Source organism: Xyrauchen texanus, chromosome 4 (assembly GCF_025860055.1).
Source record: "Xyrauchen texanus isolate HMW12.3.18 chromosome 4, RBS_HiC_50CHRs, whole genome shotgun sequence".
NCBI classification, from domain to species: domain Eukaryota; kingdom Metazoa; phylum Chordata; class Actinopteri; order Cypriniformes; family Catostomidae; genus Xyrauchen; species Xyrauchen texanus.
The window spans coordinates 27,786,343-27,814,298 of record NC_068279.1 but is presented as its reverse complement, the minus strand read 5'-3'; the positions used below and the strand labels follow the sequence as shown (position 1 = coordinate 27,814,298).

The following is a 27,956-nucleotide window of genomic DNA, read 5'->3' as shown; positions in this document are numbered from 1 at the left end:
CATGTCTGTAGGAGTACAAGCGTAAACAGCTGGAGGAGCAGAGACAGTCAGAGAGACTTCAGAGACAGTTGCAGCAGGAGCACGCTTACCTTGTCTCACTTCAACAACAGCAGCAGCAAGACAAGAAACCACAGATGTACCACTACAGCAAAAACCTAGAGAACAACAAACCAGCCTGGGCTAGAGAGGTGTGTATGTGTGTGTATATATATATATATATATATATATATATATATATATATATATATATATATAATACAAACACAGTTACATAACACATGCAAACAGCCATTTTGTTGAAGTCATAAGACAATATCTCTCTTTAATAAAACTGCTTGTATATTCATACAAGTGGTAAGCTCAGATCACAGAGATTGTGAAAGCCGCAAAATATTCTGTCATTTACACCTTTTTTAAAACATTGTCAACTAATTCACCATCATTTGTGTCATTTTGACAGGTTGAAAGTTGGGTATCTCTGCCTGGTCTGTTGTGTTTTCCTACTTAAGAAATGGGAATAAAGTAAAGTTGTAGTTTATAAATTGTAGTTAAAATTATAGATTCCAGTTGTAGTGCACTGGAATTAATCTTGAGATATTGTTTATTAAATCAGTTGGCCAGATTGCAAGAGTGTAATGTATGTTGTCTTTTTAACGTGGCAAGAGTAGAATATCATGAAATCAAGTGCCAAGAACCTGCTACAGCTATTAAAAGAGCAGTTGCCACAGAAGTTCTTGTGATATCAATGTCACATAAAAAAATCCAAACGTTACAATATTTTACTGTGCAATGACATGGAAACCTTTATTTGGCGACAATGACCGACTAGCTGTACGTTATACATGACAATTGGGATAGCTCTGATACGAGGCTGAATTTGGGAAAATAAAAACCACAAAGGATAAAAATGGTCTCTTTCTCAGGTTGAGGAGCGCAGTAAATTGAACAGACAGGGCTCTCCCAAAATCTGCACTACAGTCTCTGACACCAACATCCAATCACGTTCTGAATCAGTCAACCAATCAGGAGCTGCTCAGACACCACCCATGCAGAGACCTGTGGAACCACAGGGTGGACAGGGAAAGGTGGGCAAACTGTTATTTAATTCCCACTATAAATCAGCATAAAAGTAGTAAGGGAATTCAGAAGTCATATCATTCAGACCTCCAAGTTAATATTAAAGCAAAAAAAATGGCAGGATGCAATTAGTTCTTTAATGCTTCCTTGCACTGGTCTGCTAAATCTTAACTCTGCTTCTGTTCAGTGACTTACTTTTTCTTCTCTTTCTTTCTTGTGGGGCCCTCACGCTTCCTCTGTAATCCTCCATCAATTTTGGGGACATCCTCTTCACTTGTATATCCTGCGTTGGATCTCCTACCTTGCTCTCCTGCTCAACCCCTGGGTCATTTCCCTTCTGTGTATGACACTCCTATTTCCATTTCTCCAAATTTACTTTATTCCTGCTGCTAAAATTACTTCCCCTTCCTCTACACACTCTTACAATTCACAATAAAACTCCTGACCATTTTCCAATTCCCATCAAACCCCCACCCCCCCCCCTTTAAACCTCTGCCAAATTGCCCATGCCCAACCTTTTCACACTCCCATGCTGATGTTTCCATTTGGTTAACATCGGCTTGTTACTGCTCTCTCTCTCTCTCTCCTCTTTCCCTCTCCCTTTTCTCTTGTCCCCTCTCCCATCCTCTGTAGTTCCAGATGGCCCACCTGGTGCCGTTAAAACCATACGCTGCTCCTGTCCCTCGCTCTCAGTCTCTTTGTGATCAGCCCACTAAGACCATGTCTGCCTTCCCCACCCAGGATCCCTCTCCCACACCCATACCTCGCCCTCTACACTCCAGAGAACTAGTTCGTCAAAATTCTGACCCCACCTCCGAGACCCCCACTCCTCAGTCTCGGCCTATGAGAGATGACCGGGGGCCTTGGATCCATCTTCCGGAGATTGAGCAGCCTCCTAAAGTAAGACAGAATATAAAGTCATTTCTCTGTCATATGGGCTGTGTAATGTGATTATGGACCTTTGTCAGGATAGACACCATATTTAGTTTGATGGAAATAAAAATTAGGCTATGAGGGTTAGATGTACAGTCTGATAAATGGATATACTATACTGCGTATAGTACAAGATATTGACAATTTCTTTCCGGTAGAACTAAGGAGCAACCTAAAACATTTGTACATCCTGTCAAACATTCTTCATTCATCTATTATAGCTATTAAGATTCAACCATATATCGATATATTTCTATTAGGGCTGTTGATTCAGTGTGTTCATTTAGTGCGATTTAATTTTAATTACGCAATTAGTCATGTCTCTAACCTGTACGTAAATTCCGTAGTAATTAATGTGCCTAACATCAGAGCAATTCAAGCTTGATGTAGCACCATAATGCCATAGGGGTCAGCCAGCTCTCCAGCATTACATGCAACATGCCTCATCAGTCCATGGAGCAGGAAGCTGAGCTCAGCCATCCACAGACGCGCCCTTCCACTCAATGGCAGCTGGACCAAGCACAACTGAATGCAGGGATCTCGAGACGGGTATTTAAAAAGTTCCCTAACGTTTCAGTTCTCTCGGCATTGCGTCATACCGACGCATATGGGAAATCCTTTTCTGATGACCTAGTTGGCACACTTCTGCAATAACGGCAATGACTAGCCCTCCCCTTTTATTCGCAAAACTGTCCGTTATATTAGCAGGTGGACATACACCATTCATCCGAATTTTCTTCCTTCAAGACTGCGAACATCTCTCTCATCTAGAAGCCTTCTACAACTTCGACATACATGAGTCAGTAGGCAGGATCTTCACGGCAAAGAGAAGACTTTCCGCTCCCCTGCATTGTTCCAGTGAACATTTACTCTGCCTCGCCACTGGACGCTTCACTGGTGAACGGGCCGCTTCAGCATACCAATTCCCTGCAGCACTTCGGCAAGAATTTTGTTTCCTTATAAGCTTATTGTTTAGTTTTTTTTTCTCCCCTTTTTCTCCCCAATTTGGCATGCCCGATTCCCAATTCACTCCAAGTCCTTGTGTTGGCATAGTGACTCTCCTCAATCTGGGTGGTGGAGGACGAATCTCAGTTGCCTCCGCATCTGAGACGTTCAATCCGTGGCTTGTTGAGCACGTTACAGCGGAGACATGGCGAGTGTAGAGGCTCACGCTATTCTCCATGACATCCATGCGCCACGTGCCCCACGAGAGCAAGAACCATATTATAGTGACCACGAGGAGGTTAACCTAACGTGACTCTACGCACCATAGCAACCAGGCCGATTGGTTGCTTAGGAAGCCTGACTGAAGTCACTCAGCAAGTCACTCAGCAAGTCACTCAGCAAGTCACTCAGCAAGTCACTCAGCAAGTCACTAAGCACGCTCTGTATTCGAACTTGGGATTCCAGATGTTGTAGTTAGCTTCTTGCTGAGCTACTCAGGCCCCTATAAGCTTATTGTGTGTGTCACGGCCACTCCAATGCAGCTCTTATGGATACAGATTGCCCTCACTGTGAGACCATGAGTATCAAGACACTTCGCTCTCGGATCGGCCTCGTTCTGAGGGACGATTCCTCCTCACTTACTCTCCCACTTTCCCCTTCTGTTACTCCCGAGGGATCACACAAGGGGGCACGGTGGAGCAGAGAGGCTGAGTTAGATTAATCAGAGGCCGATCTCGTGTTGGCGCAACCCCTGCGAGCCCCTCGATCTTCTCTTGAAGCTGCTTTGCCAATATATTATATGCGTGTTGAGCTCCGGTCTTCTGTTGGAGTGTGGGACCTCGTTATGTTGCCAGTTCTGGCGATGAAGATGCCATGTCCCTCGCGGTATAAAGACTGCGAATGATCCAATTTTGTCAAGTGATTCCCTCCTAATATTATGAGTACTGTGCACAACCTCTTCCCTGTGGCGAGCAGCGTTCAGTCTCATCTGGTGAGCAAGCCGACGCGCCCGTTATCTCACTCCACGGATGCGTGGCAGGTCCACGCGGCTACAAAATTCAGTTTGTATGACGGCCACCTCATGCTCTGTTTGAAAAATATCTTCCCACCTAAATTTAATAGGTGGGGAAATTAATCCTTAATAATCACATTTGAGGTGTGTATATTGAATGCCGTCACCATCCTGTGTGGTCTGTGACATCCTGATTATTTCCGTCCTCATTTCAAATCACACTTATTGCATGTATTGAATACTGTGCACAACCGCTTCCCGGTGGTGAGCAGCACTCAGTCTCATCTAGTAAGTGAGCCGACACATTGTTTTCCTGCTACGTGGATGAGGGGCGGCCCTCGCTGCTGTGTCTGGGTTTTAAAGACGTTGCTGCAAGATTCAGTTCGTACTCTGGCCACCTTGCTCCCAGTTTGATGTATCTTCCCTCCTGATTTAACTAAGTAGGGAAATTACTTCTCAATTTTCACCACGAAAATCATTACTTATCACACTTGAGGTGTGTATTGGATGCTATCACCGTCCTGTGTGGTTTGTGACATCCTAATTATTTTCCTTCTGTATATTGCTTTCAATAAGAAAGTTCTCACAAAAGAGCAAAGCACTCATTGCATGAGTTGCACACACATTCTGCTACACGTTCCAATATGGAATGCCAGAAAATTCATAATATGGATTGTTCAAAAAGCATAATAGGAATTGTTTAGAACTGCAATACTTTATGCTCCAATATGGAATGCCAAAAGGTTCATATTTCATCAATGGTGTCCTGTCATCCACAGTCCCATTATAAATGGGATGTGATGGTAAGGTGTGCAGAAAATCTCTTCAAAGAAAATGCGATAGAGATTGTTTAGAACTGTAATACCCTATGATCTGTCCCTAGCTCCATGCTCATTCTCAGAGTGCATCAATGCGGCACTCGGCGCTCTTAAACTGAGCGGCGTGCACATTTTTAACTACCTCGACGATTGGCTATTACTGGCCAATTCAGAGGCTCTGTTATGCCAGCACAGGGACTTATTGCTACAGCTGAACAGCCTGGGTCGCCGTGTCAACTGGGCATCAATCTCCTTTGTGGGAGTTCGTCTCGACTCAATGAGTGAGTGTGCACATCTCACGATCGCATTCAGACCATTCTCCAGTGTCCGTCTCAATTCAAGCTGGGGAGAACACTTCCACTGAAGCTGTTTCGAAAAGCGTTCCATTAGGTCTTTTACACATGAGACCTCTTCAGTGCTGGTCAAGCACAGTGTTCCACGGTATGCCTGGCGCAAAGGACACATGCACATTGATATATCTCAATGCTGTCTAGCTGCTATAGCACCTTGGACAGCTCCTGCTTTCTACCAGCAAGGTGTCATGCTGGGGCAGGTTTTCAGGCAGAAAGTGGTGACAATGGAAATAGCGAATTATCATGTTCTGATTCCCTCGGACAACACAACAGTTGAACTGCGAAGCACCTCACTGATCTCGGCCTGCATCACCTTGTTCTAATGATGGACTACACTCTTAAAATGGAATACATAGACTATCAATAGATTGCTAACAAAAGCCTTCATCAGCCATCTAACAAAGGACAATGCATCTATATGAACTTCTGTGGTTAATCCAGGATGAACTTCAAAGATATTAGTCATTAATCTTACAGTTCTTACAAAATCATTGTTTGAACACTGGCCTTTAACTCTTAATAGTTTAATAATTTTAAACCTTCAATAATATTCAAAATGATTGAATATTCATTCAATAATTTTGCACTGCATATAAGTAATATTGGCATTATATTCATGCTCTTTCTGTGGGCGACATATGTCCCAGGCCATCTGAATTACAGTGTGGGCCTGTTGTCATGCCAAGGAGTGATGCTGATAGAATAGAGACTTCATCCTCAGACTGTCACTCCAAGTCTCAAGCTCAACTAGGAGTGGATGCAGTGGCCCATAAATGGCCAGCAAAATGTAAATATGTGTTCCTCCCGGTGTGCCTCCTTCACTCTGTCATATGCAAAGTCCGAGAGGACAAGGAAATTATTCTATTAATTGTGCCGAAGTAACCCAATCAGTCCAGGTTTCCAGAAATGATAGAGATTCTGGACGGCTGTACAGTACAGCTGAAGAGGGATCTCCTTTCTCAAGCGCAGGGCACAATCTGACCTCCCCAGCCCAAGCTGTGGAACCTGTATGTGTGGCCCCTGGACAGTGCGCTAAAGGTCTCGGAACTGACCCAGTCGGTTTTGAACACCGTTTTGTAGGATAGAGCGCCATCAACGAGATGCCTATATGCGTTTAAAAGGACTGTGTTCACTAATTAGTGCTTTTCATGCAGCAAAGACCCAGTGAACAGCCCCATACCTGAAATTATTACGTTTCTTCAAGAGCGATTGGACGCATGGCTCACTCCGTCAATGCTCAAAGTTTATTTATCTCTGCTTATCACGCACCTCTATAAGCAAACATGATTTGATCAAAAAGTTCCTTTGTGGTGCGAGGCGGCTAAATTCCCCTAGCTTGGCTACAGTCCTGACTTGGGACCTGACTTTAGTCCTACAAGTGCACTTGGGACCCCCCTTCTAGCCTTTGGACACTGTTGAATTATGTGTGCTTTCTCTTAAGGCCATTTTACTGCTGGCTCTGTCCTCAGTAAAATGGGTCAGTGATTTGCAAGCACTTTCTGTCGACAATTCATGTCTGTAGTTTGGCCTGGAGTCTTTCAAAAGCCACTGTCAAACCTATAAAAGGCTATGTGCCTACAGGTTTATCCACACCTTTCAGAGCTCGGGTGGTTCACCTTCAGGCCTTTTTCCTAGCTCTTTAGGAAATTAGGAATTTGTATGAGGAACCGTCCTTGCATTTGTAATGCCCTGTGCGAGCGCTGCACACATAAGTTGAGCATACCCACCAGTTCAGACTGTCTGTCCAGCTCTTTTTGTACTATGGAGAATGCACAAAAGGAATGTCCATCTCCAAGCAAAGAATTTCTCACTGGGTCGATGATGCGATCTCCCAGGCTTACGAGTTGCAGGGTGTGAATTGCCCAATTGGTGTTAAAGCACACTCAGCTAGAGGCATGGTCTTTTCATGAGCATGGACAAACTGCGTCTACTTACAAGACATATGATTTGCAGCAGGTTGGTGTTCTCAAAACACATTCACAAGGTTTTAGAACCTAGACGTACATCTCTCTCTCTCTTCGCAAGTCCTCTCTGTCTAGAGTGCTTGCTATTTTATTGGCCGAACAATACATCTGCCACACTGTAAACTGGCTGCACTATCAATTCTGAGTTTTTTTTTAGGTGCGAGCGATGTGCTCTTTGTCCCTCAGTCAGAAAATTCTGAGGAATGGTGTTTGCGTGGACAGCTTTGCACCTAAAATGGTGGGGATTAAACACCATAGCCAATCTTAGGATTGCAACATTGTAGAAGGGTTTCAACTAGATCGTTGGAAAAGTATTTCCCATATGTGTCAGCATGACTCAATGTCTCGTTTCCTTCATCTCAGAGAACTGAGGATACATACGAAACAGAGACGTTTCAAACTACATTTAACTTTACATAGCATCCTAAGAACACATCGCTTATGACTAGAGATGCTGAAAACATGATGCAACCAAAGTGAGATGGTCCAAAAGCATGAATCTGATGCGCAAGTACACAGAACAATTAAAAATAGATTAAAGGAAAGTAGGCAAATAATAGATTTATGTTTAGTGATATGGAAATAAAAGAAATATATATATGTTTTCACTTAAAGCCACTTTTTGTTTTGTCTAAATGTTTTGATGCAATATGATGTAATGTATTACCTTTATTGGTATGCGATTAATTAGATTAATTAATCGACACATCACATATTTGATTAAAGATTTTAATCAATTAACATCCCTAAATGGAATATTTCACATGATGTATATTACATTTATTGATACTTTAGATACCTTTATCAATAATTGTTTTAATCTATATATGTGTTCATTATTATATGCACATAATTGATTCAGTTGTTAGTGAGAATTGTGACATATGTATTACAACATGTATCATGAGGTGGCTGGTGATACACAGCACTAATGTCTATTTTTCACTGTCTCGTTTTCATTTGCATTCCATTTAAATATGTCTACCCTGACTAAGGCCAATTTAAATCAATATGATCAATGTATTATTTGTCCATAATTACTTTTTTCTTCTTAAGATTCCTCAGAGAACAGCCTCTATAGCCACGGCACTGAACACAAATCTCTCCTCTGGTATCAGACACCCAGTCCGAGCAAGGTAACACACACACACACACACACACACACACACAGACACTGAAGTCATTTAAATCAGGTGACTGCACTGACTCTTGGCACTGTGCATTCTTTCTATGTCAGTAATCCAGATCTGAGTCGTAATGAGCGTTGGGAGCGAGGTGACAGCATGAGCATCATGTCCAACCTGCCACAGACAGGCTCTCTAGAAAGACATCGCATACTCAGTGAGTGTGTTATGTCTAGTGTTCACTTTAAATGTGTGATAATATATAAAACATTGTTCTGAGTATATGTTGAGTTTTTGTGTGTAGGTGTGTAATATTGTTGGGTTCATTTCAGGCTCGTCCAAGATGGACTCCTCCCCCACCCTGTCTCATGATGGTCGACACAAACCAGGAGAATCCCGTACATCGTCCAGACCCAGCAGACCAGCGGTAACACACAGACACACATACATTCAAATAGACGTTCAAGTTACCTCTTTTCAAATCTTTCATATCCTCCTGGGATAAAGAAATATGCCAGTTATGCATTTGAAGTTTTCCCTATTTTTCCTAAAATTTTCCTAAAAATAAAATAAAAATGGTATCAAAGAAAAGCCCAGGATTTTGGCATGGATGGTCTCAATTTCTATGAGATAAAATTATATGAGACAAATATAAATTGCTGGTTCTCATGAGGTTAAAAACAGGTGTTCAGGAACTATATAGACGTGCCAACCTGTACGCATATTGCGTAGCGGGTACACATTTTGACCTCAAAGTACGCTGGTACGATTTGTCACTCTAAACTACGCAAAAACCTGGTGACGCCTCTGTGCACGCGCCACAAACGACCGAGTGTGTGGTAACAGACGCGGCAGTGAAGTCTGCTCTCTTCACCTGCACAAAACGCACCCAAGACCGAAAAGCCTTGTTTTTCCTAGAAGGAAAATGATGGACACGATGTCCTGACAGGCTGGAATTCGTGCAACCAGCACAAACACAATAATTTACCATTATGGCTTCTCTAAAACTCGATCTAAAACTTTCTGTCTCTCACTACTGCTCTAACTACATCAACACCCAACAACGAGAGAGCTGACCGCGAGCTCTTTTATTTGCCTCGCCCTACGTCATATGACGCGTTGCTATAGCGGGAAAGGCATATTCCAGAGCCTAGCACATTTTCATCAAAATCTCTACATCAAATGAGATTTCATTAGTAATTTCTACATATGTGTTTTTAAAAGACCTCTGCAGACAATATAAAGTATTAATTCAGTTATAAATTCAACCTGCATGTTGCCCTTTAAAGTAAACGGGTTGGGGTGGATGTGGAAAGTTGAAATGTTGTATTGAGTTAACTTAATCCCCTGTAGTCGACGATCACGCAGGCTTGATCGCATGGATTCATTTTAAATCTTCCGTCATTCATGGTCACTCAGATAAGAGGAAGACATCATTCAGCCATGCAAATTATAAAATGCTCAAGTAATGCAGAACAATAAATCTAAATAAAATTGAAATCTCTATATGGCTTAGTAATTATGAAAGTGCTGTGATTTAAATACATATTTTGATGCGCCGCGTGTTCCAGAGTGAAGAGTTCCAGAATTGTTCAGGCATGTGGTCTGTGCTCACACGCGGTGTGTTTTTCCATCTCTGACCGCAAGATGCGCAAACATTTCCCCTGATTTGTAATGCGATTAGTTTATAAATCAGCTCTTACAAAGATTTACCATGGTTTTACCATGTACTGTACTGTACTGTAGTAAGTGTTTTTTGTTTTTTGGCAGAGTGAAAAAATTAAAGACAGACATACAGTAAATATGAGTATTGCCCTAGATTTGGTTAGATTATGACCAGTGTTTACTCTCAAATACTGCCTTAACAGGAAAAGCACAAAGGTGTGTGTGACTGAGTGCAGACCTGCTAACCTTTGGAAAATATTTAACATTAATATATCTTTTCATTAAGAATTATTCCGAAAAATGTGTGACTGCATTGTTTCCTTCACAACCAATTTTTATGTTGAAAAATTTGAGAATATATGAACCCCCCCTCCCCTCAAACCCCGTGTCCCATCCAAGGTTGGCAGGTCTGTGTGTGTGTGTGTGTGTTTGTGTGTGTGTATATATATATAAAATCAGAATTCTATATCTTACCTGGGTAGCTCAGCGAGTAATGACGCTGTCTACCACCCCTGCGGTTTGTGAGCTGAAACCCAGGGTGTGCGAAGTGATTCCGGCCAGGTCTCCTAAGCAACCAAATTGGCCCGGTTACTAGGGAGGGTAGAGTCACATGGGGTAACCTCCTTGTGGTCGCTATAATGTGGTTTGCTCTTGGAGAGGCACGTTGCGATTAGTGTGTGGATGCCTGAAGCCTCCACACGCTATGTCTCCCCGGTAACTCGCTCAACAAGCCACATGATAAGATGCGTGGGTTGACGGTCTCAGATGCGGAGGCAACTGAGATGTGTCCTCCGCCACCCGGATTGAGGTGAGTCACTACACCACCACGAGCGCATTAGGGGATTGGGTTTTCCAAATTGGGGAGAAAAAGGGGAGAAAAAATAAAGACTACCTCCTCTCTAAACACTAACCTCTGTTCCTTACCTTATCTCTTCAATCTCTCACATCAATCTCTTTTCCTTGCTCTTCCCCTGTCCTCAGAGCTATAAGAGAGCAATAGGAGAGGTCAGTGCCCGCATCTTGTGTTTGTATCCGCATGAGTCTGTGTGTATTCTTGCATGCTTACATCTTCTCATGATGATGTTCTTGTGGATGTGGATTAAATTAGGGCTGTCAATTAATTACATTTTATTTATCAAATTAATTACCTGATGTGTCGATTTAATAAGTTGAAGTAATCGCATATCAGTAATTGCTGGAAAGACCCCAAAATAAATATGCATGGTTTGATGAGTCTGCCCCCTGCTGACTGCGGAACGCAAAAACATCAAAGCTTATTACAGAATTTTGGGGGCATGATATATTGCACTCATTTTTTTACATATAACTAATCACACTAAATTAACACGTTAAATCGACAGCCCTACATTCAGTACATGAATACAATAATTATTAAAAAAATTATATTTCTTGATATTTAAAACCGCATAGTTGCTCTGTAATCACTAAAAATACAAAATGTAAATAAGCAGAATCACTGTGATATAGCAGGGGTAACTGATGATGTTACTGAAATTCTTATTTGTACACATTTTGTCATGAACTTCAAATGCTGTCTGTAAGCATACTGAATCCTGTAAGATTCTATCCTTTTGATATTAACTGAACACAAGTGCAAACCAGAATTCAATCATCACCCCCAATGGAGGGGACAGTCCCCATCTTTCAGTCTCTATGTGACAACATCCACCCTCTCCACACAAAATTTCTACCCCACACCCTCCACACTCCAGAGAGCCTTGTGGGACTGACTGAATCCAGATAGAAACCATGTTCCTGAATTTTGGGACTGTTGGAGATTATAAGCAAGCCCATACAGAATCTGCGTGCTCTGATCTTTGCAGATTTTCTCAGAATTTGAACCCCCTGATTCACAAAGTTCTACTCATCTCCAGCCCCTGGCTTTTTGATAATGCTATCAAGAAGACTGTAGTATTTTCTTCTTTGAACAAATTTTACCATCCTTGAATCTATTTCACAGAATTACATACATGTAGACTTTCCTCCAAAATTAGAAAAATAAATGATCGATTCCGTCAAGGGCTGGTTAGGATTATAGTTATGTAATATGTGATTAATGCAGGCAAATAATAATATCTTCTTGATCTCTTTGTGAATGCATCAGGACCATGGACTATACTCTAAGGAGCGGGCAGAGGAGCAGCCACGGCCCCCGGTGAAGGCTAATGACTACTCCTCTTCCTCAGAAAGCAGTGAGAGCAGTGAAGAGAGTGAGAGTGGAGAGGGAGCAGAGGAGGAGAGCCCTACTGACCGGTAGGAGACAATGATATGTTCATATTTTAAGACCTATTAAATTGAAATTGGAGTTTTGTGGATTTAGTTCATTAGCGTTTTCCAAACTGCATTTTTGCACCCTTGAAGGGCAATGTGGGAAGGGGACACCACTGGAAGTATCGTTCCAAATTCAAGATTTTTTTTTTTTTCTTAATGTCTAATATTGACTAAATATGGATTATTTTAGGAACATTTAAATAAAAGAAATTGATATTTATACTTGAATAATTTTTTCTTATTTGGTTTGTTTCAACGTGTGTTTTTTAGCCCACGTGATGCAGATTCTGACTCTGTGAACACTATGGTTGTCCATGAGGAGGAGGAGGGTGAAGGAGGAGAGGAAGAACGAGCTGGAGGATATGGAGACCAAACCATGCTTGTACAAAGGGTAGGATATGTGTGTAATTCAGGCTGTCTCACGAAACCTAGTGCTTGACTCACCTGTATGGGCTGCTTTCTTTGTAAACAGCTCCTAAATAAAATGCAAACTACTGGGTACCGGGTAATTGTCTAATGCAGTGTCTTTTTTGTCATAATCAGATGTGATGAGAATTTTTTTCAGTTGCTTGGTTTCAAATTATCTATCTAAAACTAACAATAATTTTAATATGTATTATACACTGCCTGACCAAACAAAAAGTTTCATACTCTAATATTTAGTTGAACCGCCTTTAGCTTTGAAATTGGCACGCATTCGTTGTGGCATTGTTTCGACAACCTTCTGCAATGTCACAACATTTATTTCCATCCAGAGATGCATTAATGTTTGGCCGAGATCTTGTATTGATGACGGGAGAGTTGAACCACTCCGTAAAGTCTTCTCCAGCACATCCCAAAGACTTTCAATGGGGTTAAGGTCAGGAATCTGTGTTGGCCAATTCATGTGTGAAAATGATTCCTGATGATCCCTGAACCACTTTTTCACAATTTGAGCCTGATGAATCTTGGAATTGTCATCCTGCAATATGTCCATGCCGTCAGGAATGAAAAAAATCCATTGATGGGATAACCTCGTCATTCAGTACATTCAGGTAGTCAGCTGACTTCATTTTATTGTCGCATAATGTTGCTGAGCCTAGACCTGACCAATTGAAGCAACCCCAGATCAGAACACTGCCTTAAATCCAAACAAAATCCAAACAGTTTTTGGCCAGACAGCGTATTTCTTGATTGGTCAAATATTTTGTGATTGTGCCATGCTGTGCATGAGTTTCAAGACAAATTACATGATGCTGGAATCTTATCGCATTGTGCCTATGTTAATGGAACTATATTTACATCTATTTGCCTAGGACCCCCCTCCAAAATATAGATAAGCAGTTCTCTAGGTTTTTGAGCCAATGAGTGAATTTGTGAAAACAAATAAATGCTAAAACCAATGTTTTGTTATGTTTGTTCTGGCAGACCCCAGAGAAGCGTAGTCATAATGGATACACCAACCTGCCTGATGTGGTTCAGCCCTCCCACTCTCCTACAGACTCGGCCTCCCACTCTTCTCCTGGGAAAGACTCTACCTATGATGTGAGCTCTCTGCCCACCCAACTTCTAGAGTTTCATTCTCATTCTCTCCACTGTTTCAAATTTCCTAAATTTTTTGTTAGAATTTTTTTTCTTTAAACTTAATGTATTTCTTATTTGAGTGATAATTGGATATAATGTACTGTGCAACATATGTGTAGTTGATCAGTTAACACAGAGCATACAATCAATTTCAGTATCAGTCCAGGGGATTGGTGAAGGCCTCTGGAAAATCCTCCTTTACTACTTTTGTAGACCTTGGAATGTACCAACCATCAGGGGGCACAGGAGATAACGTTTCTGTTGGAGGTATGGTACAAAACTATTTAATAACTGCTTGATATTTGTTTGATTCACTACAAGATAAAATGTTGGACACTCTTGACTGAATTTGTTATTTATAAAAACCTTTTGATCTGAAGGCTTATACTTACATGCTTTTGTAGACAAAAATAAATTGTGCTCATGTATGATTTTTTTTACAAAACTTACATTGTAATTAGGTTTTTGGGACAGTAAGTGAAGGTAAAGCTGCCAACAACTGCCCAGCATACTCCAATACTGTTTAAAAAGGGTGCCTGGGTAACTCTGCGAGTATTGACGCAGACTACCACCCCTGGAGTCGCGATTTCGAATCCAGGGTGTGCTGAGTGACTCCAGCCAGGTTGCTAGGGAGGAGAGTTACATGTGGTAACAAGCGATTTGTGGTTCTCGCTCTCAATGGGGCGTGTGGTAAGTTGTGCATGGATCTCGGAGAATAGCATAAGCCTCCACGTGTGGAGTCTCCACGGTGTCATGCATAGCGAGCCACGTGATAAAAGGCATGGATTGACAGTCTCAGAAGTGGAGGCAACTGAGACTTGTCCTCTGCCACCCGGATTGAGGTGAGTAACTGTTCCACCACAAGGAACTTCTAAGTAGTGGGAATTTGGCATTCCGAATTGGGGAGAATAAATAAAAACTACTGTTTAAAAAAACATGGTGGTTGTAGACAAGATGTGCAGAGATGTAATCTTGGCAAAATCTTATATATATATATATATACATATATATATATATATATATATATATATATATATATATATATATATATATATATATCATTTAACATTTTTGTTCACTACATAATTTCCATTTGTACTAATATAAAAAAAATGCATAAAATAGTAATAAAAAGAATGAATAGATGTGTGCAAATAGACCAGTCTGCACCGAATGAATAGCTCTTTAGCCATTTATTTATTGAAGATACAGAAGTTTTTTGTTTGTTTGATATTGAATCATCTGCATTTTTGTTCTCTCTATGACTCTACGTTTCTGTTCTCTGGTGTTGTTGTGTGGGTGTTGTAGGCCTGGGCTCTCGTTTTGAGCAGCTGAAGCTGGAGGTGAGGAAGGGCTCTATGGTCAATGTCAATCCCACCAACACTCGTCCTGTCAGTGACACTCCTGAAATCCGCAAATACAAGAAGAGATTCAACTCTGAGATCCTGTGTGCTGCCCTCTGGGGTAAGAGCACAATCACAGCAGTTTGTCTACATAGGTGTGTGTGTGTGTGTGCGGTTGCCTGTGTTTGGGGATAAAGCAGCAGTGCAACTAACCTAACTACATTTTGGATTACATTAGCTCAGCTATTCCAATAGCTGTTTTGCTTTTCCAGTAACAAGCTTTTTTTAAATTTATTTAGTAGTTTACAAAACTTGAGACAGAATGACTTCAAATTATTTGTAGCTTGATTATAGTAGCTTCTCAACATTGTGTGTGTGTGTGTTGAAAATAATTAGCTGTAGTTTTGAAACAAAATTTTTCCCCAGAGGTTATCTAAATCTGATAAAATCCCTTTTTTTGGGGACATTTTCGAACATCCTCATTTGGAAATTAGGAATATTCTGTAGTCATTTATAATTAGCTTTGGATAAAAACAAGTCTATGGTATGTTCTCATTTACATAGCTACTCATTTAGTTAGATATCTAGATAGTAAATGTGTGCATGTTATGTGTTTGTTCTGTCAGGTGTGAATCTGCTAGTAGGGACAGAGAATGGCCTGAAGCTGCTGGATCGCAGCGGACAGGGGAAAGTTTATCCACTGATCAACTCGCGCAGATTTCAGCAGATGGATGTTTTGGAGGGTCTCAATCTACTCATTACTATATCAGGTTATCACACTCACACACACACACACCTACTCATCATTATGCTGTATCAGGTTATCGCGCACACACACATTTTGCCATGAACTCCAAATGTTGTCTTAAAGTGCACTGATTCCTGAAAGTCTCTATCCTATTGATTTCAACGGCACACCAGTGCAAACCAAAATTCAACCATCATCCTCCATGGAGGGGATAGTCCCCATCTTTCGGTCTCTGTGTGACAACATCCACTCTCTCTTCCCAAAACACACAATGCATTTACATGCACAATAATATCTCACAACTATCAAAAATTAGCTCCTTTCAAAAAGCTGACAATGCAAGAATTATTGGGTTTTTCTCTGGTTTTCACATCAAAATGTAAACAGACATCCGCACAACTAATGCACACATTGTATAAGGCACCAGAACACTGGTAAAGGTTTTTACTTACAAAGCGAAAAGGGCTAATGGGCAAAAATATTTGTGTGCCGATCTGGTTTTGCTTAAACGGTTATAATTTCCCAGATAAAATTTTTTTTTTTAAACGTTTTTTGACCTTAAACGTGGTAAGATTGTATTGAAATGCACTCACTATATCAGGTTATCTCTTAACACACACAAACACACTCCAGTTCATCATAACATGCTACACACATAGCCACTCTTCACTCTAACAGGTTATCTTATCACTTATCACTATATAAGGTAAAATGTATACGCACCTACTCATCACTCTTTCTGGACATCTTATCACTATATAAGGTGAAATGTATACGCACCTACTCATTACTATTTCTGGACACATGTTCATGGTCAGTCTAGATGCATGCAAGTACACTTTAATTCTCATACTTTCAGGAAAGAAGAATAAAGTGCGTGTATATTATCTGGCCTGGCTGAGGAACAAAATCCTTCATAATGACCCAGAGGTGGAAAAGAAACAGGGCTGGACCACTGTAGGGGAAATGGAAGGCTGTGTCCACTACAAAGTGGGTAAGTGTTCACTTACTAATTGCTTAATAACTCGCAAAGAAATTGCTATATGTGTGCTGCAAAGTTTTTACTTTGAAATGCCCCAATGTGCACTGTATATTGTGAAATATGGAGAGCAAATGTGCACTGCAAAGTGGGTAAGTTTTCACTTCAAAATGAGTGGAGAAAGTATGCACTTCCTGTTGGCATACCATAAAAGAAACAGAGGTTAGTTTTAATGGTCTTAACCCTCTGGGGTCTGAGGGTATTTTGGGCCCTGGAGAAGTTTTGACATGCCTTGACATTTGTGCTTATTTCAGTTGCTTAAAAAGATATTAATAGCTAAAGTCTGATAACACTGTATTCAGCACAAACTGGCCTACAATAATATGTGAGCAACATGTATGTACAGGTTTGCATTTTTGAGAAAATAACGTTTATGCATGGTTTTGAAAAACTAAATTAAGTCACTGAAATAAGGCCACATAACATATATTAAACATTTGCCCACACGCCTTTTGAGAACTGGATCTTGTAGCCTAGAGTTTTTGCTACACAATTATGTGAAAACCATCTTGACACAATATAGTAGTTTAACTTTTGTAAGACAATTTTAGTGTTGAAAGGTCATATTCGAGGAGGCGTGAACTATCATGAGTATGGATTATAATTAAGATGAGAGACAAAGACCCCTCCCCTGGGCCCATCAATGAGGGATAGAGAATGAATGTGAGAAGACTTAATGATCCAAATCAAATTTTAAGTTAAAAGAAGTAATCTGACTATACATCTTCTTAATATATAGGCTTTACTTCACTTTAGACCTACACTACTGTTAAAAGAAGTCTCTTCTGCTCACCAAGACTGCATTTATTTGATCCAAAATACAGTAAAAACAGTGATATTTTGAACTTTTTACAATTTAAAAGAACAGTTTTCTATTTGAATGTATTGTAAAATGCAATTTGTGATCAAAGCTGTCTTACAGTCTTTAGTGTCACATGATCCTTCAGAATCCTTCAGAAATCATAATAATATGCTGATTTTCTAATATGGGCATATTTAAAGTGCATTTTACTCATTTACACCTGAACAGATATTTGCAAGCACATGCTTTGTTGATGAAAATGAGGCAGCATAAACGCTATTTAAAATGTAATCTAAACATTCATATAATTTTATATCATATTACATATCATATTTATAGCATACAGCATACAATTTAAATACCTGCTTTAGCCGAAACAGCATTTAAATGTTACTAAAACTTGCTTTTTAGGACATATTTCAAATGTCAATCATCCCACTAGTAAAATATGTACATGTTTATATAACATAGCATGTCAGCTAATGAAAACTAAATGACTTACTCGTCTGAAATTGTATCCTCGGCTGGATCAAGGCTCTCTTCAAAATACAAATGTTCATCGGAGGCCCGCTCTTCTTCTGAGGAAAATGTTAACTCTTCGTCACTATCCAGGAGCTTCCTCACCTGTGTATCGTTACAAACGTGCAGAAAAATGAATTAAATGTGTTTAAATCAAACCGCACAGTCGCCTGTGTATTGTTACAAACATGAAGAAAAGTTGAGTTGTCTTGTGTTTACATTAAACCTCACTGTCGGGGGTGTGTACCATTTGCATTGATCGTCTCAGCACATTAGCGTATGAATGGCGCGGTCTGCTGGTGGGTGTGATCACATTACAGATAATTAGATAGCCTAGTAAAAACTGTACATCACTTTGTTTCAAACAGATTGCATTTCAGGAGAATATTTGTTTTAAATTTGAATTGTTTTATTTAAAAGTAGACATTTTAAGCTTTCTTTAGACATATGTCTCATGTTTGTATCATCAGTATTCGCGGAGTTTCAGTTCATTTTTGTGACGTGTTTCAGAAATATCCTTGTGAACACGAAGACTGCTGAACCCTTTTTATTTTCTTTATTTTACAAAACCACAAGATTTTGTTGTTATTGTGAGTGTACACAAATAAATGTAGACCCTTTATAGTCTCTAATGATGTCTTACAGTTCTGTATGCCCAAAAATGACTGAGTATTTTAAGTTGTTTCTGCTGTAATGACGAAAATATCCAGCAGGAAGCGCCGGCACGTCTGTCGACCCCAGAGGGTTAACAAAGTTAAAGTACTTTATTTCATATAGTAAAATTAAAGATATTTATGTTTTGTTTTCCCCAGTGAAATATGAAAGGATCAAGTTTTTGGTTATCGCTCTGAGAAATGCTGTGGAGGTTTATGCCTGGGCTCCCAAACCTTACCATAAATTCATGGCCTTCAAGGTAGTGAAAGTTTTAAGAAATATTTTATATTTGTTTAACAAAAGTGCACACGTTTAAGAGATCTGTTTTATTGTTACAAAGATACTGAAGTTTTCTGTTCATTTGATGTCAAAATATTCATCCATCATATCAAATATCCATCAGTATTTTTCCTCGCCTGTTACAGTTTGCTGTGGTTTTCTTAATGTTTTGAAAGAAGCAGTCATATTTTGTTTTATTAGCATTGTTTCAGGTACTCTTAATTGTTCTGTGATGCATTACTTATAAACTAAGTGTTGTGGGAAAAAAAATATATATATTTTTCATTTCACACAGTATTCGTAATTTGCAGTATTTTAGCTTCCTGCTCATTTTAGTCTTTCTTTCCAGTCATTTGGTGACCTGCCTCATAGGCCTCTTTTGGTGGACCTTACAGTGGAGGAAGGCCAAAGGTTAAAGGTCATCTATGGTTCAAGTGCTGGCTTCCATGCCATTGATGTAGACTCTGGGAACAACTACGACATCTACATTCCTGTGCATGTGAGTTACACACTGGTCACATGATGCACATTACACAAGTAAAAATGTCACCTTTTTTCCACAAATCCTGTGTCTGAATGTCCATACATCACTATGATATAGTATGCCAAGAAAAGGTACAGTAGTATGCCCGAATCCAAAGTATAAGATAGACTGGACACTTTACCATCCCATAATACCTCAGGAGCTGAGAAGACGTCACGTCTTTCTGGCATTTCAGCCCACCATCGGCCATCTTTGGAATGCTCTCAGTAGGCTAATTCCAGTCATGCCAGTGCAACTCCTATCTACTTAAATGGAGAAAGACCAAAATCTCAATAACGGTTGGTCAAGTTTACAATCAAAGAGCATATTTCAAATCCGCAATAAAATTTGATAATATTGGGATCATAAATTGTGCTTCTTTACCACGTATTACGCTAAAACACCCAATTTAGCTAATGCGCCTGCACGTTCTCGAGTTGGTTGACAGGCGATGTCTGTATCTAAAAGGTGATTGGCTCTTTTACCTGTAAGGTAGGACTTCCTTTCTACATCCATTGACCATTGAGCGCTAGAGCTTCTTGGTTGGGCATTCCAATTTCTCCCATTAATTTTAATGGAAGTTGCCGGTCTCTGAAAAATAGTCTCTGATGTCACGTTCTAAAAGCAGAATGAAAAAACTTGAACCCCGAGTCAGGTGACATTCCCAACTTTAAGTGCTACATATACCAAGAAAGTTGCTCCTTGTGTTTAAAGTGCACTTATTTTACAAAAACAGAGCAGATTATTTTTGCTGTTTTTTTTTTCTTACGTCAAATTTTTGGGTCACAGAACATTGCCCAAGTTCCCAGATAAAGTTTTCCCTGAATCTATTCATACTACTCGCATGCATACTTCAAGAACTTAGTATTTTACTGTCAGACAAGTGCATGCTTCATCAAATACATTACATACTCTGACAGTACAGACTTTGGTCGCAGCTAATAAAAATACAGTGGATCATATTGAAGCGATATGTGAATTGTGGCTGAATTGGAGAAGAATGTTTTATGTACAATTGCCGACAGAAGAATTTTCTTTGACCAAATATTTGTACAGATTTTAGGCTGTTACAGGTCATGGAAAATTTTTAATTGTGTTTTCAAGGCCTGGAAAAGATCATGGAACTTAAAACTTAGAAGTTACACCTCTGTCTGTTTCTGTCGGTTCTTTATCACTCTGCACATTTGTCTTTTGCTGTAGATCCAGTCCCAGGTGACTCCTCATGCAATCGTATTCCTGCCCAACTCTGATGGAATGGAGATGCTGTTGTGTTATGAGGACGAGGGTGTTTACGTCAACACATATGGACGCATCATCAAAGATGTGGTGTTGCAGTGGGGAGAAATGCCCACATCTGTTGGTTAGTGTCAGATTCACGTAATCGTGCTCACACATACACACGTGATGTCTGGAGCATATACTTGTTTTTGCAGAATAGCAAAATTAGTGAAAAGCATACAGTCCTGTATTCATGAAGCTCTGCTCCAAAATCTAGTGAGCTGCCTTTCTTTCTACTGCCTACATTCACAGCTGAATTCTAATGCAGCATGCTAACTGAAATTAAACCTCATAAAAAGCTGATCTGAAACACTCTACATAGGCAGCAATTCCTTGCACTATACAAATAGCATTCCACACAGAATGACTCAAACTTGATTGCAATGATTTGTTTGACAATTAATCGTCAGCCAAATTTAATGCAATAGATGTTTTTTTGTTGTAAATACCCTTTGAAGCAATATTATTCAAGTGAAATGATGAAAAGCTCTTCTTTTGTCTGTGTATTTGTGTTTGCTTGTAGCCCATATCTGCTCTAATCAGATTATGGGCTGGGGAGAGAAAGCCATTGAGATCAGATCTGTTGAGACGGGACACCTGGATGGGGTCTTCATGCACAAGAGAGCTCAGAGGCTTAAGTTCTTGTGTGAACGAAATGACAAGGTGACACACACACGTTCACTTATTTATCTAAATGGGGACATGAATTACGCTGTAATTACTAAAGATGAATCCTAACCCCTAAAGGGAAACTTGTTGCATTTTAGAATGTTAAAACATAATTTACTTTTATGAATTGTTTTTTCCAATTGAGGATGTCCACTATTGTACATTTTGTCAGATTAAGCTTACTTAGAAGGGCAGTTTTGTTCCCAAATTATAGCGTAGCATGTACACAAACACCTTAACCTCCAATCACAAAAAAAAACCTTTTTCCATTACTGTAATCATCATTTCCTCATATCTGTCTCGCTCTGTTTCTTTCAGGTGTTTTTTGCATCAGTGCGCTCTGGTGGCAGTAGTCAGGTCTACTTCATGACCCTCAATAGAAACTGCATCATGAACTGGTGAAAGAGCTGCTACATGAACATAGATTCTGCTGTGCACACATACAAACACTGAAGAGTCCTCTCACACAATATTTCCTCACATACACACTTTGTAAAAACACACACATAATCCTGCACAAGCCTACAGATGGAACACATACACAAGCATAGTTATTTACTTCCTGAAAACACTCCTTCACCATCTTCTTTAATCTCTGAGCCAACTGAAAAAGGAGTGTGTGTATGTACTGTGAGCGCACTGCTGACCTCTGACAGAGCAATGTTGTGTACAACTAATTCCAAATGGTTCGTTTTCAGCATATTGGGCCCCTTCACAACATTCCTCTCTGCTAATTTCTGACATTTGAAGGACCATACAAAAAGGCTAACTGTACATTTATCTCTAGAAATGTATGTAAACTATGAGAATCACAAAATGTTTGCGTGTTTTCTGACACAGCAGCAGTGTGTGTTTGAGAGAATTTATAAGCTACTTTGAGCAGCAGAAACAACTTGAAACTCTGCAGCAGTAGAGGGTGGTACTTCAATATCTGTAATTTTCCATTTCCACTGTATAGTGAAGTAGTTGTTTATCATCGGTTGCATTCAAAGTTTCTGATACAAGTGATATAAAGTAATGTTTTCTTTTCAACAAGTAGAAGTATAGACAATGATTTAAAAAAAAAAAAAATCTAACAATATCAGTTTTAACTTATTCTGAGATGATTTCCTTTCTAAGGGAGGGAAGGGGATGGGTTTCGCTTTCTCGATGTATAAACAATAATCCAACGCCTTTGTCGCCAAACTGTTTGTTCTATTGAAATGCCTTTGGCCGCTTACAGAGCAGAATCTGGCATTTTGCTTTTCCACTTATCATCTGGTGAGACCGAGTCACCCACAATGATCCATCTTTGGTTTTGCTTTTCAAAGCACTTTTTTTCTTTCTATTTGGGAAGTTTCATCATATCTACTACAGTTTGATATTCTCTGTACGTAATCGTATTTGGTATTACTACTACTTTTATGATCTGCTGTTCTATAGCTGTTCCATTTGAAATATGTGTTGTGTGCTCGTTCTTGTACAAAGGTTTACGAAGGAGTTTTTTTTTTTCCTTTGGTTATTCTGATTCTAAGGTCAGGAAGTTATGATTAAGTGCTTTTTTTGGCAGCATAAATGTATAGTTCAGTTATCACTGTGTAAATTGTACATAGCAGCCATAAATGTATTTAGATAAAAATCTTGTTTGTATGCACTAGTCACATGATTTCTTTTTAGGAGTTAAATCACTACACTACTGCGTAATACAATATTAGCATTTATTTCACCTCTGTTAGTGATTTCATAACTGAGTCATGTGTTTATGCTGTCAAAATTAATTGATTATTGGATTTTTGTATTTTATTTTAGGCAGGTTTGTTGTTCTGGAGTGCATCAGGGAAGTGATGTGCATTTGATCAGACAAGTGATGTGCGTTTGATCAGACATTTTATTTTTTAAGAAATATTTGGACCCCACCATTTTTTATCATCACAAATGCCATGATTTAGACAAAGTCTTGGGCATAGATCTGAGCAAAAATATGCTTTTGTTTATCTGACAGTGTGCAAGAGAGTGTGTGTGTGTGTGTGTGTGTGTGTGTGTGTGTGTGTGTGTGTGTGTGTGTGTGTGTGTGTGTGTGTGTGTGTTTGTTTGAGACTGTATGAAATATGAATCAGTAACATCAGACAAAGCAATAGTATAATGATAAATGACGGATTGTGCCTGGTATGAATGTCTCCAGCTCTGCAATACTAAAACTGAGATTATTTTCTGGCTATACACTCATTACCATGCAGATGATCTACATCTACAGTAGGGCTGAATCATTTGGTTTGTAGTTATAAGTAAAAAATTGTCAACAAAAATTTCCATTGTCAAAGTCGTTTGATGTAATTTAACGTAACATGAGATCATATTCAAATCTAATGACGGAGCAAGAGGAGCACTGTAGCTCGTCATGTAAATAACTACAAACTCCAAAACTTTAATTTCTCTGTGCGTTCAGTGCATCTTCTATTAGTTGCACGAAGTGTCTTGAAGGGGGGAGAGATTGAAACTGCACCGGGCTGATGCACACTCTGTTGCGGGGACGCTCATCCCTCGAGCGCACACACTTGCTGCAGCTAGATTATAACATGATAGTTTGTGGCTTATTGAATCATCATATATGTAATTGTGCATTTCTTATCAGGAAGAAAATTGGCAATACACAGCTTTGTTTGTTTTTTGCGAGTTAAAGATTGATTGAAATGAACATGAATGTGAGAGTATTCGCCTCATTATACACTGCAACAAACTGTGTTGTTGTTTTGTCTTTTTTTACCATATAAATACCTAAAACTCCTTTAAAACAGTGTACATTTACTTTAGCAGCTATACTGCAGAAGAAAGAAAAACAATTCTGCGAATGTTGAATATAATATTAAAAATATATACAAATCCTTAAAAAAAAAAAAAAAAAAGATGCATTCACCAGAGCAGCAGCATATAAGATATTTAGACTTCTTTTAGAGAATAGATCTTGAATATAAAGTGTATTTTGTATTTACTGCACACACAGAAATATAACCAAGTGAAAAAATTCACTTATATACAAAATACACTTATATTTAAGATACATTCTCTTAAAGCAAGTCTAAATATCTTATATGATGCTTCTCAATTAAATGTATCTTGTTTTAAGGACTTTTAGATATTTTTAAATGGAAAACAAGACAAAAGCACTTTTTTTGCAGTGAATTTTTACTGAATTAAACATAATTAAAAGTCTTTTTTTCCCTTTAATTCAGTGAATGTCATTTAGAGGTATCTTTTAAAAGATCCTTTTTTCCCCCCTCTATTGTTAGTAAGCACGTTTAATCCAACCGCTTAAGTCAGGCACAAGGTCGATTATCAAAAATAATCATTAGTTGCAGCCCTAATCTACAGGATTCAGCACATACTCACCATATTTACCTGCTTACTGGTCTAAAACATTTTAGAATCCTGTTCACAATCATGTCTTTTCTTTTCTCCCTATTTAACAAAGATGGTATTTTACATACTTATAAATGTTGCCTTTACAAAAACCGCTTGTGTATGATGAGATGGATATATTTGAACACATTGGCACACTTTGGTCTTTGCTAAATATTTTCTTGTGATTTACTGTAAATTATTTTTAAGCACTGATTTGTACAGTAACTTGTGGCAGTACAATCATCACAAGTTACATAATAGCCCCTCCCCTCCCAATGCTGGAAATATTGGCTGCTGTCACACAATGACACTTGTATAGACAAGTACTAAACGGTGATGACACGTTCAGTCAGTCAGTCATTAAAATATACCAGTGATAAGCAGAACTCTTCAGACAAGTACAAATATTTAAACATTGTTAAAGTTGCATTTTAGAGAAAATCAAAAACTTGAATATATCTGAACTGAACACTACTGTGCCATTGTGACAGATTCTCTTAGAGATTTAAAATCTTTGTCCACCTCCCACCGTATTATATGTTGCTCCTTCAATCTCTATTCACTATAGAATTTTTAAGCATTTTCATGCTTAATCTAACTGCCATGTTTACTGAAATAACAGTGCCTTGGGTTGGGTGCATTTGCTTGATTGTGTGTATGTGTGAGCAATGAGAATTGATGTTCAGGGAAGAGAAAAGTTGGAGATAAAAAAATAAAGCTTAATCCAGTTCATTGTTCAGTTAGGGGTCTTGTGCCAACAAAGTGCACTTAAACTGACAATAGCCAGAGCACCAAGATGGGCTCTTCTCACTCTGTTCTAGCACAAAAGCCATACCATATAGAGTTCATTTCTGCAGTTTTATCACAGTGCATTTCTCCACAGTATTTAGACTTAAGACTTCGTTTCAAACACCATGTTCGAAACAAAAAATTAGTTAGAAGAAAATGCTATTTATTCTGGAGTGGATGTTAATAGTTTTAGCTTGAATTGTATTTGCTTTATAATTTTGCCAAAGAGGGAGCCTCTGGTTTTCATGCACAAGGTTTATAAAAGATTTGGGTTGTCATGGTGAAGAGCTCGGTCCCTACATTGTGATTTAAGCATTCCTGAGAGCTCTTGAAATTGGCTGAGAATTTGCCTTGATGCTTACTAGTGAATGTGTACAACACATTTTTAACGCTAATGGATGGCAGAATTTATGTTTTATATCAGATTTATGATGATATAAAGAAGTGATTATAATGAAGAAATATGCTTTTTGACACTACAATATATGGAAGGGTTTAATAGTAGGATTAAAATGGCCTGTCTGGATGGAAAAACTGAGGAAATTCATATATAATGCCTCAATTATTTTTCTTTTATACCTAAATATATGTACATTTCTATGAAAATAATTTAATAAAACATAACATTATAAATAGAAATCAATAAAAGAATGCATTTATATATGTAACATTTTGCGGGCTGAATAACAATATGAGCCCACTGCTTCTTTCTGTTTTGCAGTCAAAGCTGTACATATGGCTGTACATTCAGTTAGACTCGTATCTCCCTCCCCTTTTTTTCCCAGCAAGTGTTATAAAAGAGAGCGTGTGGGTGTGCGAATGTGCATGTGTGAATAGGAGAGCTATTTTTGATCCGAGTGTGTGCTGTTCATTATTTCCTTAGAGGAAAGCGAGTGGGGGGAGAAAAAGGAAAACCAGTCAAAAGCTATAGAGGACCAGTATGGTCAAACATGCACACAAATCATCATCACTGGACTCCAGCCACAAATATGACTCAAGTTTGTAAATGCCACCAATGACCAAATGTAACATTTTAGTCATTCTATAGCAATTGACACGCTCCTGATCTCACAGTATTAGACTGACTTCAAAAAGCTTATAGCTGATTATTATGGATGTTTTCTCTTGTGTGAGGGTAGTTCAACAGGTACACATGTTGTTGGCTTAATTGCAAACTTCCAACTTTCCAAATGTAATCAGTTTGTTTTATCCTGGTGTCTTAAGTCACCCGAAGCCAGACAGGGATATAATGTTGCAGATTTGTGAAATTCTCCAATGTGAGCGCTCTTAAATTAATGGAGGAAGAACTGATGCTAAATTTGACCTCTGTTGTATTGAAGTCTTATCAGACAGCTGGCTCAGATGTCTATAACTGCAGTAGTGCTCATTCTGGCTAAGGTGCAAGTGCTTTGATTGAAATGTGTGAAGAAGAGATTTTACACTCCTTTCCACAAGTTCCCTCCTACGCAGTCTGCAAAATAAAACAAATTTGAAGAAATGCTCCTCGGACCTTAGCGTTATATCCACATGCGCATTCACTTTTATATCCAATAATAGCCAGTCTTTAAAATGGTAGACCAGGTCGTGTGTAGTGTTGTAGATGAGTTTGGAGCTGTCTGGTTTTCGTTTAAGGCCTTTGCTGCTGTGTTTGAGATATTTATATGCTCTACTCTACATGCTATTACCACTATGCTAACAAGTGGCATTTCTCTTGTTGCTCTCTAATAATATGAAGTTAATCCCTTAGCTGATTTTGTAAAATATTTACTGCAAAGGAAAAAGTTCATGATTTGTAGTTTGTTTTTTTTCTTTTGGGTTTATCTTATAGCAGTAGCCAGGAGCGGTTAAAGGTTGTTTGGAGGTCTAGATAAAGTTGATCCTCTGTGATGGGTTGATTATCTTTCTTTTTATTTCCTTTTTTTTTTTCTCAAGTCTTTGTTTCAGACATATTTTAGTGTTTGTTTAGGGGGAATGTTTCAGAAGATTTAAGTCTTAAAGATTGGATGCATTCACAAGTCTGTAATGTCTTAATACAGCATTGTTTGAGAATAAAAAATTACTTGATCACTGTTAAAATTGTTACTCTTTTTTTTGAGTATAAATAATAGCTTATATGTTTTTCCTTGTTTGAAATGTTTTTAAATTTGTAATGTACCCATATACTGTATTTTATAGTATGTTGGAGAGTT

At 38.9% G+C, this 27,956-nt stretch overlaps 1 protein-coding gene across 2 annotated transcripts in view; it reads left to right on the top strand.

Moving 5' to 3' along the window:
• LOC127636153 (misshapen-like kinase 1) overlaps positions 1-23,693 on the top strand; it is a 63,206-nt gene extending 39,513 nt beyond the window's left edge. Inside the window, exons 14-31 of one of the 2 annotated variants that reach the window (XM_052116584.1) lie at positions 12-188; positions 924-1,085; positions 1,819-1,977; positions 8,159-8,238; positions 8,340-8,443; positions 8,559-8,653; positions 12,017-12,165; positions 12,454-12,574; positions 13,591-13,707; positions 13,902-14,013; positions 15,055-15,210; positions 15,716-15,859; positions 16,697-16,831; positions 19,010-19,110; positions 19,480-19,629; positions 20,854-21,013; positions 21,455-21,594; positions 21,919-23,693. In XM_052116584.1, the coding sequence (XP_051972544.1) occupies positions 12-188; positions 924-1,085; positions 1,819-1,977; positions 8,159-8,238; positions 8,340-8,443; positions 8,559-8,653; positions 12,017-12,165; positions 12,454-12,574; positions 13,591-13,707; positions 13,902-14,013; positions 15,055-15,210; positions 15,716-15,859; positions 16,697-16,831; positions 19,010-19,110; positions 19,480-19,629; positions 20,854-21,013; positions 21,455-21,594; positions 21,919-22,002 (2,346 nt within the window). In that variant the 3' untranslated portion in view covers positions 22,003-23,693. Of the gene's footprint in view, positions 1-11; positions 189-923; positions 1,086-1,710; positions 1,978-8,158; positions 8,239-8,339; positions 8,444-8,558; positions 8,654-12,016; positions 12,166-12,453; positions 12,575-13,590; positions 13,708-13,901; positions 14,014-15,054; positions 15,211-15,715; positions 15,860-16,696; positions 16,832-19,009; positions 19,111-19,479; positions 19,630-20,853; positions 21,014-21,454; positions 21,595-21,918 lie in introns of both variants that reach the window. The other variant, XM_052116576.1, reaches the window with a different exon arrangement.
• The last annotated feature ends 4,263 nt before the right edge of the window (positions 23,694-27,956 follow it).